The 10,938-nt window shown below is 49.6% G+C and overlaps 1 protein-coding gene across 1 annotated transcript in view; it reads left to right on the top strand.

Annotated features, from left to right (window-relative positions):
- Positions 1–5,215: 5,215 nt before the first annotated feature.
- The window catches only part of PRDM13 (PR/SET domain 13), a 12,566-nt gene continuing 6,843 nt past the window's right edge, over positions 5,216–10,938 (top strand). The window contains exons 1-2 of the mRNA XM_006020467.2: positions 5,216–5,229; positions 10,286–10,415. Of these exons, the coding sequence (XP_006020529.1) occupies positions 5,216–5,229; positions 10,286–10,415 (144 nt within the window). The remainder of the gene's footprint in view (positions 5,230–10,285; positions 10,416–10,938) is intronic.

The raw sequence follows: 10,938 nt of genomic DNA on the forward strand, positions 1-10,938 counted from the left end.
GCATGAAGCGCGACTCGGAACATCCCAGGGACCAGGTGGCTTTGGAAGACCTGGTGTGGGGGTCCTGTTTATTCCTACAGCTCAGCTGTATGATCTACGCTGTTCATTCCCTTCCCCGAGGTGTATTTATTAGTAGCAACCTTCCCCTACTTGTCCCCAGTTTCCTCTGCTATAATCTCCACAGGTCCCTTTGCATGTTGGGTTCCTTGTTTTGTGCCTTCGTCACTGCTCCTCTTTTAGGGTCATCCTCCTGTTGGATCATAGCCCAGTCTAAGGATGGCGCCTGAGGATAGTGGACAGAGAAGAAAAGAGAAAGCAAGGTACGGCCCCTTTGGGACAGCAAGAGAGGGAAAGAGAGAGGTCCGAGAGGTCAGAAAAGAGCCAGGAAAGTGTGGTGAAAATGCTATTAAAGGTAGCAGGGTCAGTCAAGGCTGAGAGTGGAGGAGAGGCCTTGAAATGTAGCCGAGGAAGATTCTCTGGGAACTAAAAGGAAGGAAAGAAGGAGGATGGAGTGGACAGAGATGTGTTCAAGGGAGCAAGGGGGGAAAGCACGCGGATGAGGCAAGGTGGGAAAGAGGACGAGGACCTAGGACTAAGGAGCAGAGGGGACTCAAGAGCTGATCTGGAGACTTCAGGCAGAAGACAGGTTGAAGGCCTATGAAAGGAATGGCATACAGACAGCTAATGGTCAATCAATTGGTCAATCAACTAAACAAAATCCTTTCAGCTATATGTATCCCAGGCGATGTCCTGGGACTAACGTTTACTGTGGCCAAAGTCAAGGGCTCTTCATAGGTAAGGTCGCATGTTCATCTGTTCTGGTGCATTTTTCCTAATGTCTTCATTTACATATGGTGTAAGTATGAAGTGCAAACAGATCCTGAGTTCAGCCACCCCCACTGAATGTTATAACTATGCTTAACAGGAAGGAATAAAAGGACGCGTCTATCCAATGCAAAACCCTCAATTCTGCGTTTTAGTCTAATGTAGATTGAAGATACCGAGTTAACTGAGCTGGCAGGTAGCTTTTATAATCAGCATACTGGTTCGTAGTGGTTCATCAAAGGTCAAATGCAATATACACTCTTCAGACTGGGTTCACATCCCTGACAGAAAGAAGCATAATAGGAAAATGCATGCGGGTTTTGGTGCTTCTGTTTCTTTCTTTTTTTTTTTCAATATGAAAACTTTCTTCCCACAATCTCGGCAATATCTGATATTATGGTGCACATCAGGATGTAACTCCATGGCCTGTTCATTATTTATTGTATGCATCTCTAAGGATCTCTTTCTCTTAGGACTTGGCTAGTTGCAGATTTCAAACAGGAGCTTTGGACATGAATTGGGACAATCTCCACATTCCCTGAACAGCATTGGACATGAATTAGGACAAACTTCACAATCCCTGAACAATATCCAGGGATGTCCTCCGGAAATGGCAAAGGTTTAGATTTTAAGTCTCATCTCAAAGACCCTTCCTACCCTGCTGAAAGAAAAGTGTGAGGAAAAATGGTCAAGCTTGGAACTTGTGAAGAAAGGGGTCCACGTGCTTTCCTACTAGTGTTATAGTAGACAATGCCCTGGGTGGACAATTCTGACCCTTGACTTTAAAGATATATATTATATCTATATAGATATAAAGATAGATATGTGTGTGTATCTATCTATCTATCTATCTATCTATTTGTGAACATATATATGTTTAAAGTCAAGGCTCAGAATTGTCCACCAAGGGCAATACCTACTATAATATGATGCACACATGCGCACACACTCACGTGTGTGTGCGTATGTGCGCGCGCGCGCATGCCTGGTGTAGATCATGATTTCACATTCTTTTCCAACTAAATGGACAAAAGTACCATCTGACTGCAGAAATCCAGGGGCGGTAGCGGAGGGAGGCGGGGGCGGAATCTGACCTTGCAGCCGATCACTTGGTTGCAGAATTCCTGGTGCTGTTTCCTACTGAATGTGGGCAAGGATAGGAAACGGGATTCTTCAGCACTCGCGAACCATAATCACACAAAGGGCCATGCTAAGAGGTCCGTGAGTACCAGAGTACCAGGCAGTCGCTGAGAGGTGCGCACTAATCTGGGTGAAATGTATATGCTTCGATCGGAAAACATTCAGCGCAATAGGCAGCAGAACAAACGGGGACATGGAAAAAAACAACATTGTATTGCAATGACGGGCAACTGGAGAGACTGGGAAAGAACCAGTGGGTCACCAAGTGTCGAACAGAGCGCTAGGGGGGAAGGGAGACTACAACGCAGTTTTGCAGAGGGGCGCCTCTCCCCTCTGACTGGACTCGCAGGGGGAGGGGTATTATCTTTCTATGATGATCGATCTCCGTGTTCAAAATGTAGCAGCAATAAAATGGCACGGTTCTTTGGGTATGTAGTTAGACCAACACAGCTACCACAACCTATACCCCTGCAGCAATAACATGCTTCTTTTTCACCACCAGGGAAACACCTTCGGCCTAAAGATACAACCAAGATCCCAAGGAGTGACTTTCTGACTACAGGGTGATTCCCACGCGAGTCAGATGAATCCAGGCTGGGCGGCCACCGGCTTGGATCTGGCTGTCATGTCGCACAGCACCCACCCACAAGCAGAGCTATCAGCGGTGGATCCCTTTCACTTTTACAGGCATTGGGCAGCTAGAGAAACATATAGAGGGCTGGATGGATCCCAGTTCTCTTCTCAGTTGCAATATCTGTCCATGTTATCTAGTACACGGTATTAGCGGTGCTGGTGGTGGATCTTGAACTGCATAGTCATTGCAGTGACTATATGACTCCACTGTCATCACCCACGCCCACGTAGCCACATTTCAGGACCTCAACAACAACTGCTGTTAAGGTCTCTTAGGCTCTGACCTCAGATCACGGGGGAAAGGGTCAGCTTCCTCAGGACAAGCGAGTTTCTGAGCGGCTCAGGACACAGTGAACAGGCAGGTCACGACAAGCCAGGGGTGGGCTCTGCGGCCCCTTCGGATAGAGCGGAGTTCAGGGGGGAAACACAAGCACAGAGAAAAAAAATAAAAGTAGCCCACTGGTATCCCTTGGTATTTAGGCTGCTTCTGAGGCTACAGCCTATTTCCCACCCACCTCCAGCCATTGCCTGGTACCCCATTCTGGGCTGCGACTGCAGGACCTGGGCTAATTTATCTCTCTCCAGTTCACGAGCTGGGGCATATGGATCAATCCCAGCCATCTGTAATATTGTTCCCGCTCCCTTATTCCCTCCGTGCGGTACGAGTGCTGGGGACAAGTTGCCATTCAGATCGCAGGTGCCCAGAGCATAGGCGATCTAGCTGTATATGCCGTAGACACGGCGGGATCTGGGAAGCTATTTTCTTAGATCGCAAGTCCGGGGCCGCTGTATCCACACAGCGCCTGTGCTGGCTGCTTTGCAATGTACGGAGCAAGTACAAGATTGAAATATATATATATATATATATGTTTCTTTCCCAAGGCAGGTATTCCCCTCCCACCCCCCGTCTAAAACTCACAGCCTCTCTGCTGGGGTGGGTCATCTTAACCCCATGGAGCTACACCCGCTAACCCTGAACTCTATGGCAAAGCTCCCTTGAGTGGGTGCATCTACACCTTTATTAACACGTTTTAGTTAATGCACATTATATCTAGTACCTCCTTTATACACATACCTTTGCCTGTTCCGACTAACTGGAAATCAAGTCTGCAGAGCACACAAGCCAAGGTGCCCGTCTCTGCATCCCATGCATTTGTATAAGCAGCGAAATGCGCATCAGCACACAGAAAATGGCTGCCCTGCACTTTTGAACTGAAACACCTTTGAGGTGTTTTAGTTCAACAGTGCACCATACCATTTTCTCAGCATTGACAAACATTTCGCAGTTTATACAAATGCATGCACTGCAGTGCCAGGCCCTTGTAAAAGCACCTGGTGCTGTGGCCCATGCACGTGTACAAATGCCCTCCATTGTGAGGTACTAGGAAAATACGGATTAGCCTTTCTTAATGCTCATTAACTAAAGAGCATGTTTTTAAAGTGACATTTACTGTGCATTAGCATATTTTAATGCACATAAATAGCACTTTTTAGTGATGCTGTAATGCACATTAAAATAGGCTAATCGGCATTAAAGCGCATGTGTAGGCCTGCTGGTGGCCGTAGATCAAAGTCACAGGGATTGACCAAGAGGATTCATGGAGGGTTGGGAGCAGCAGCAAGCTGGAAATTGTGCTGTTCCAGGGCCTGAAAGACAGGAGCCAGACAGGAGCTCTGCTGTCTTCTCCACTCGGAGGGGCGGAGGAAGGGGGCCTTTCTGCCTAGCTGTAGCCATTTCTTTGGTGCCCTTGGTCTGTCCTCCCCGGGCTGCAGAAGGTGTCCTGGCGACAGCGTCTGTGCAGCTATTTCCAATGGCCTGCCCTGCCTTATTCATTGATCCGGTTTACCCCTCGCAGAGGCCCGAGGTTTTCCAGACTTACTGATTTTGCTCTTGCAGGAAACCTCTAGGCAACGGGGATAGCGGGGGAGTGACAACCTCCTTGTCACTCCTGCCACCGCCTCTGTCCCAGGGACAGCGGGGGAGTGAGAGAAGCGGGTCCCCCGGGCGCCTTCCCCTCCCACTGTGCACTAACCCGGGGCAGCAGCCCAAGGACCCGCCGGCTGGTGTTTGGCCACGAAATGATGAGGCCGTGTGGTGCATGTAGCAGGGCCTTTCCCCTCCCTCTGCGGCTGGAGCCTCTGCCCTCTGCCTCCAGCCTCAGTCCCAGGCCATCCTGAGGAGCCGATCCGGACTCATGTCCCTCCGCCCGGACTCGGCAATAGTGACCTGCTCACATAACCATCAAGGACCCTTGATGCAGGAGCCACTGGCAGGCCTCCCATGGGTTTGCATGGCCTTTGAATCGTCCCCCCCGCCCCCCAACCCAAGCCCCTATCCTTGTCCCCCGCTTGCCAAGGCAGAGCTACTTGTCACTCAAGCGAAAAATCCACTTGATTCAAAGCCAGGCCTCCACCCGCGGACGCACTCCCCTTGTATGCGACTTACAAAGCCGCCCTCCCCGCTGCCTTCAGTTCATTTCTATTTACTTTTCCGGGAAGATCCTCCAGGTCTTCTTGGGGTCTTTTTGTTTGTTTGTTTTGTTTTTTTTAAAGCTGATTTTCTGCTAGGCTTTGGCTTGCGGGCACCGGAGCTGGGGATGCCTGTATCATCCCTAGGATGCACGCTGCAGCGTTTGTGCAGGTTGGGAAAAAAGAGATCAAAGTGTTTCTCCCCCTACCCCCAGCCAGAAGTGCTGCCTCTGTCTGTCTGCGAGCCGGTGCAAAGGTCCTGGTCGCCACCCCAGCAGGGTCCAGGGATGTCTCCGCAGCTTTCTTTCTAATCATCTTTTCTCAGGAGCTGTCACGAACATTGGCTGCGCCGGCAGTCCCACAGAGAGGCATTAGCCCGGTCATATTCTGTGTCTCTTTTATTTCCTCAGTTTCTCCCTGAAATCTTTATAAATCTCCTTTCGAGGGAGAGGGACCAAGCGGGTGGAAGTCTGACTACAATGAGACCTGAGAATTTCTGTCACTCGCTGCATATGGTCCTAAGTGCTTTAATCCCAATTAGGGGCGGCTGACACCCGGTCCTATTCATCCCAATCAGCTCTTGAATACATTTGCCTAGAAATGAACTTCACAAATAGACTCTCTCCTAAATGTGCCCAACAGCAAGGAAAATCGAATTGAGGCAGGGGCTCATTCTAAGGCGATCGCGGGAGAAAAGGTATGAATTTATAAGGTACACCGAAACATTGCAATTCAGCAACAAGTTTACTGACTTTTATTTGCATCATGTCAACCGAAAGAACCGAGAGATGCGCTGGAGGCTGGAGGGGAGGCGGAGAGGGGGGAGGAAGGAATCCGGTTAAAAGGCAACTTTAGACAGACTTTGAATACTTTATGTGGCAAATTTCGCTTCCAGTTGAAGCCGGGTTAAAGCACAAAAAGGCAAACAAAAATTAAAATAAAAACCCAACCCTCTGATACCATAACACTGGAATTTTTACGTAGCACTAAAATGTATTTGAATCCGATCTGGGAGGAAGCCTGCAATTAAAGAATAAGAATCCCAAATTGAGATCATGTCATCTGCTGGGGTTCCCATAGAACCGTAATTACTATTCAAAAGCTGCTTTAATATCCCACCCGCATCTCGTCTGCACCGCACAGCTGGTTAGGAGCTTTCAGCCCCGGTTGTCGCGCTCCGCCAATGGTCCTCGCTGGATTGCCAGCGTTTATTATTAATATTGCGTAGCAAGTGCTGGCGTCATGAAACCCAGAAAGAAATGCGGTAGATCCGGACAAATTATGAAACAAAACTGTGTATTGATTTTCTAGAGCAAATTAAAAAAAAGTGTGATTTAAGAAGGCATTTCTGGTCCCTGTTAAAATTGTGTTTTGCCCTGTGATGTGAAAAAGTGCTCGAGTGTGACGCAGATCGCCGAGCTCTACAGTCAGCGGGTGGAATGTGACGTAATAAGTCGGCGGCTAAATGCCTCCCCCCCCCCCAGTACAGTCTTGAAATGTAACATTACATGCCATCATCTGCAATGGGAAACCCGGCTGCAAGGTACGGGGGAAAAAGAGGTCAGATCGGGAACTGGCTGCTTCATTTTCCTGCGAGAATATCGACTACTGAATGAACTTGCAGCATTTTGTTAAAGCATCCTCTGTGTTTCTCTCCGACATAATGAAGCTGGCCCTGTATACAGGCATTCATGCTGGTTTGAATGTAATGTTGAACCTTCTCTGTGCTGGAGCGGTTTGATGGTTTGAATGGAGCTCCCTGGTGGGACATTGCTCTCTGCAACTGTGCCTCTTTGGACGACTGTTGTTCCTTAACATTCATGCCTCATTATGGGGCAACCTGTTAAATCAAAAAGAGCACTGTGCCAAAGTGTTACTCAGGGGCATTGGCAGTTCAGCGGTGGGCATTAAATAAGAGCTGCCGAGGAAAATATCTTTCATCAAATCTCTGGGCAAAAGTTATTTCACTTTAATGGTGCTTCTCGCAGCCCGGTTTAAGTATATAAAAGCGATAGTGGAATGTTTTGATTGAGCCTAAACATTGTCTTTGAATAAAGCTGAAACCATGTAATTAATGTGTCTTTTTAATAAGGGACAATACAGTCGTTCAAGCTATTTAATTTCATTTAATTTTCCATCCCATTTGCTCCAAAGGCTGCTTTTACTTTTAACACCCGGCCTTTCATGCTGCATTTTGCTCCAGTGGGCACATTAGATCGGTTTCACCCTTCCTTTTTAGGGAAGGAAAAATAAAAGAAAATGTGGTTCCTTTCCTCTTTTGTGGACAATTTATTTCACTTGGGGAACTTCAACTTTGAGCCACAGGACAGAATAAAAATTGGAGAACTGGTGTGAATGCTTCCAGAGCAGGGCTTTTCTTTTCTTAGTGGATGGGAACCAGCCACAATTGGCTATATTAATAAATAACTTTCCTCACAGTCGGCCTTTACATGGTCCTATTGATAAAATTGTTCGCGTGTCGTTCACGCTTTTTGACTCATTAAGGAGGGGACTGAGCGGCTTCCCAAATGGAGCAGTAGGATACCTTGGTGCCTTAAAAGCCCTCTCCCTACCTCTGCAGCGCTGGCAATTTAAACTGGGTGTCATCCTAAAGTCGCCAGGCCAGAGGTTACAGGGACATGTTCATGGCTTAAATTTATTGCCCTCGACTTCTTGTTTATCCTTTCCTCCTATTCATGTTGGTGATCAAAGGGGTCATCTTCAGTTCCCCCCCCCCCTCCCGTCCCTGCTGCAGTCCAGGCTACTGTGGCTAAGAAGGAGAAAACAAATCTTCTTCCCCGTCCCCGCCTTGAAGATGCCCCCAGCACTGCCAGCCCGAAGTCGGGAGGACCAGGATCCTCCCTGACTCCAGGCCAGGGGCTCATGTTGCTTCCTTGCCCGTCGGGTGTGCGAGTAAAAGTCCCCTTCTCCGTGCTCAGCATCCATTCAGCCCCTGGCCCACACCTCGGGGCCAGGGGCGGTGGGGGTCGGTCTCCTTACCCCTCTTCTACTCAGTTCTGTCTTAGGCCAGTTTTCTAAATTAGCTGATCCCACAGGGCCTGATTCTGCTCTCCCGCGGCATCCAGGATCCACCCCTTTAGCCAGGATCTCCAGATAGAAACTATCCCGGGCCAAAGGCGCTTGGCTCCGGGTCCAGGCGTGCTGCCGCCCCCCCGTGCAGCTTTGTTAGAAGGGGACTGCGGCAAGTGCGGGAATGTCCCTGGATACACAACTGCACCCGCACGTCCCATGGCAGGTTGAAACAGCCCCCATAGACGGCTGCGGGCGGCTTTGATCGCTGCCCGGACAGACGTGAGGTCCCAGCCAGCACCCAGCCCCGTGCTGTTGTCTCTTGTCCCCGCACAGACTTATTTAGCCAGAGCAGATTGAGCGACCTGATTTTACTTTGACTCTCGTTTCTCTGGCACTTTTACCCGCTCTCCGTTCCCTGCCGGGATGTGCCACTGCCTGGAAGGGCGAGTGTTTCACGCCTGCTCCGAAATACGAGCTTGAACATTTCAATTCTCTTCCGGAGAAAATGCGGAGGCGATCCCCTGCGTAGCAGCCAGTCCATGATCTATCGCTTATCGTGAGATGCAGCGAAGGACGAACAAGTGTTGCTGCTAAGAGTTTGCTTTTCTAGTACTTCGGATTTCATTCTTGATCAGGTCTCGAAAATAAAATAAAATAAGGAAAGCAGCGGCGGGTGGAAAAAAAAACCCAAGTGTATTAAGGAGGTAGGTGATGGCACGAAAGCAAGAAATGTTCAGCCGCCTCCTATTCAAGATCAGCATCCCAGTCAGGAGGCAGAAAAAACCCTACGTAAAAGGGAGAGGGGTAAAAACACGATTTGGAGCTCCTTTTAGCTAACACGTGTGCATCCCGATTTCTGTGCCAGACCTCCAAAAACCCATGGAAATTCCACTTCCAAAGACTTGTCCTCCCTTCCCTGTCACAACTCGAGCTGCTCTTATGAGCCGCACGCCCTTCTTGAGAACTGGGCTGTACCCCAGTGCTTCGTGTTTGGCTCATTAAATCGCTATTATCACTCTTCAGAGAAAATACAGGTCGTTTTGGAAAAGCAGAACAGTTTCCATGAGACGCACGGGGTTATTTGCATTTTTTTTTACATCCCCATTTTTAAAAGTAGCACCCGCAAAGGGCAATTTTGCACATGGGGCAGGGAGGTGGAGAGGGACTAGGCACCAGGGGTCTCGTAAGATCTGCCTTAACCTCTAGGATATTGCCGTGTCTGTTAACGTGTGGAGCCACCTCCTGAATTTCCCTACTAACACGAATAAAACCATTCCCATCGCATTGGCAGATGCAAGGCTTGGTGCCTTCAAGGAGCAACAATGGTTCATATTTCGTGTCATTCATCCATGAAGAAAGTAAAAGTTAAGGATCAAAGCTGAGCTAAATAGATGACTGGCCTGAAACCAATCGACTCACATGGTAATACGGCCTTTTTTTTAAGTGTAGGTATTTTCTGGTGTTTTCCCATCAAGTACCTGCCCAATTTCTGTATGGCACACGCCAGGAATCAATAGAAGTTAACAAGTCCTCAAAACATTCCCCATCTCTTTGTTTAATCTCCTTTACAATAAAGCCAAGGGAAGAGAATTAAAAATCTTTGAAGTATATTAAACCTCAAAAGAATCAGCCAAGTAGACTTAAAATAGTCACTTATTTTCCAAAACTGGTTTGTCGAGGAACAATAAAAGGAAGCAAAATTTATGGAGAAATTATACAGTGGATTTGTCACTTAAAATATCGTAACTGTCTCGGGGACAATACCCCATGCTGAGGATTAATGGTCCCTCCAGACCTTTGATTCACCAGCGCCTTTTCTTTGCCCTTGACAAATTGGATTTTTAGGAATGGGAAGGTCGCCTGGACCATTGTTCGCTAGCCATTCAAAGTGCTTGATTATGCAGGAGGGCTAGGGAACGGCTCCATGTGACCCTCTCGGAGGGAGCTGTGCAGCTGCTGGGAGAGCGAGACTCTCTCACCAAACTCTGCGCCCTGGAGCACCAGCGTGCCAAGGGGTACCCCTCCTGTTCCCATTGAAAAGCCGGCGTGCACACACCGCCGCGTCACTCTGCGGGCGGAGATACGCCTGTGTTCATCCCTCTCTCTGCCTGTCTCTGTCACTCCAGCCCTGTTAAGTAGTTTGGGTTCGTGATCGCTTATACCCAGAGGCAGCAATGCAAACCAGCCGGGCTCCGGCCATCAGCGTCAATGCAGAAAGCTGCATCCCGGCCGGACTGCGCCTCGGTCCTGTGCCGGGCGTCTTCAAACTGGGCAAGTACCTGTCAGACCGCAGGGAACCAGGACCCAAAAAAAAGGTATTTCCTTTGGGCTCTCCTGCACCGCTGGACCTGGCTTGATCAGGGGGATCCGTGCTCTGGAGAAGAGGCTGCCTTCTTCTCCCTTCGTCCTGCCTGTAGAGCCAGCCCCGATTAAACCCAGGGAAGAACGGGAAGCTTTTAGACAGTGTCCCGAGACTGCTTCCTCCGCCTTGGAGCTTGACGGCATTGGCTGGAGCCTCAAGCCAGCCCTCCTGGCCGGCTCCCTGCGCGGCCGGCTGCGGAGACCAGTGGACGTGCTTGCCCCTGAGCTCCCCGTTCAGCCCAGGCGAGAAGAGGGGATGGGAGCCGAGCATCTCCCGCAGCCTGGCTGGAAGCTGATCGCCTCTGGCTCTAGGTGGCAGGGAGTCGCGGCAGGTCGCAGGTTTGCGGGGCGCTGCTCCTCGCCCCCCTCTGGGCTCGCTGCCATTGCCAGCGCCCCTGTGCTCCGAGACGCCTGCTCTTTCTCTGCATGTAGCCGCGCCGGGACGTGGCCCCGCTTCCGGTCCCCCCCGGGTGTGAG

The sequence above is a fragment of the Alligator sinensis genome, unplaced genomic scaffold, assembly GCF_000455745.1.
Source record: "Alligator sinensis unplaced genomic scaffold, ASM45574v1 scaffold145_2, whole genome shotgun sequence".
NCBI lineage: Eukaryota > Metazoa > Chordata > Crocodylia > Alligatoridae > Alligator > Alligator sinensis.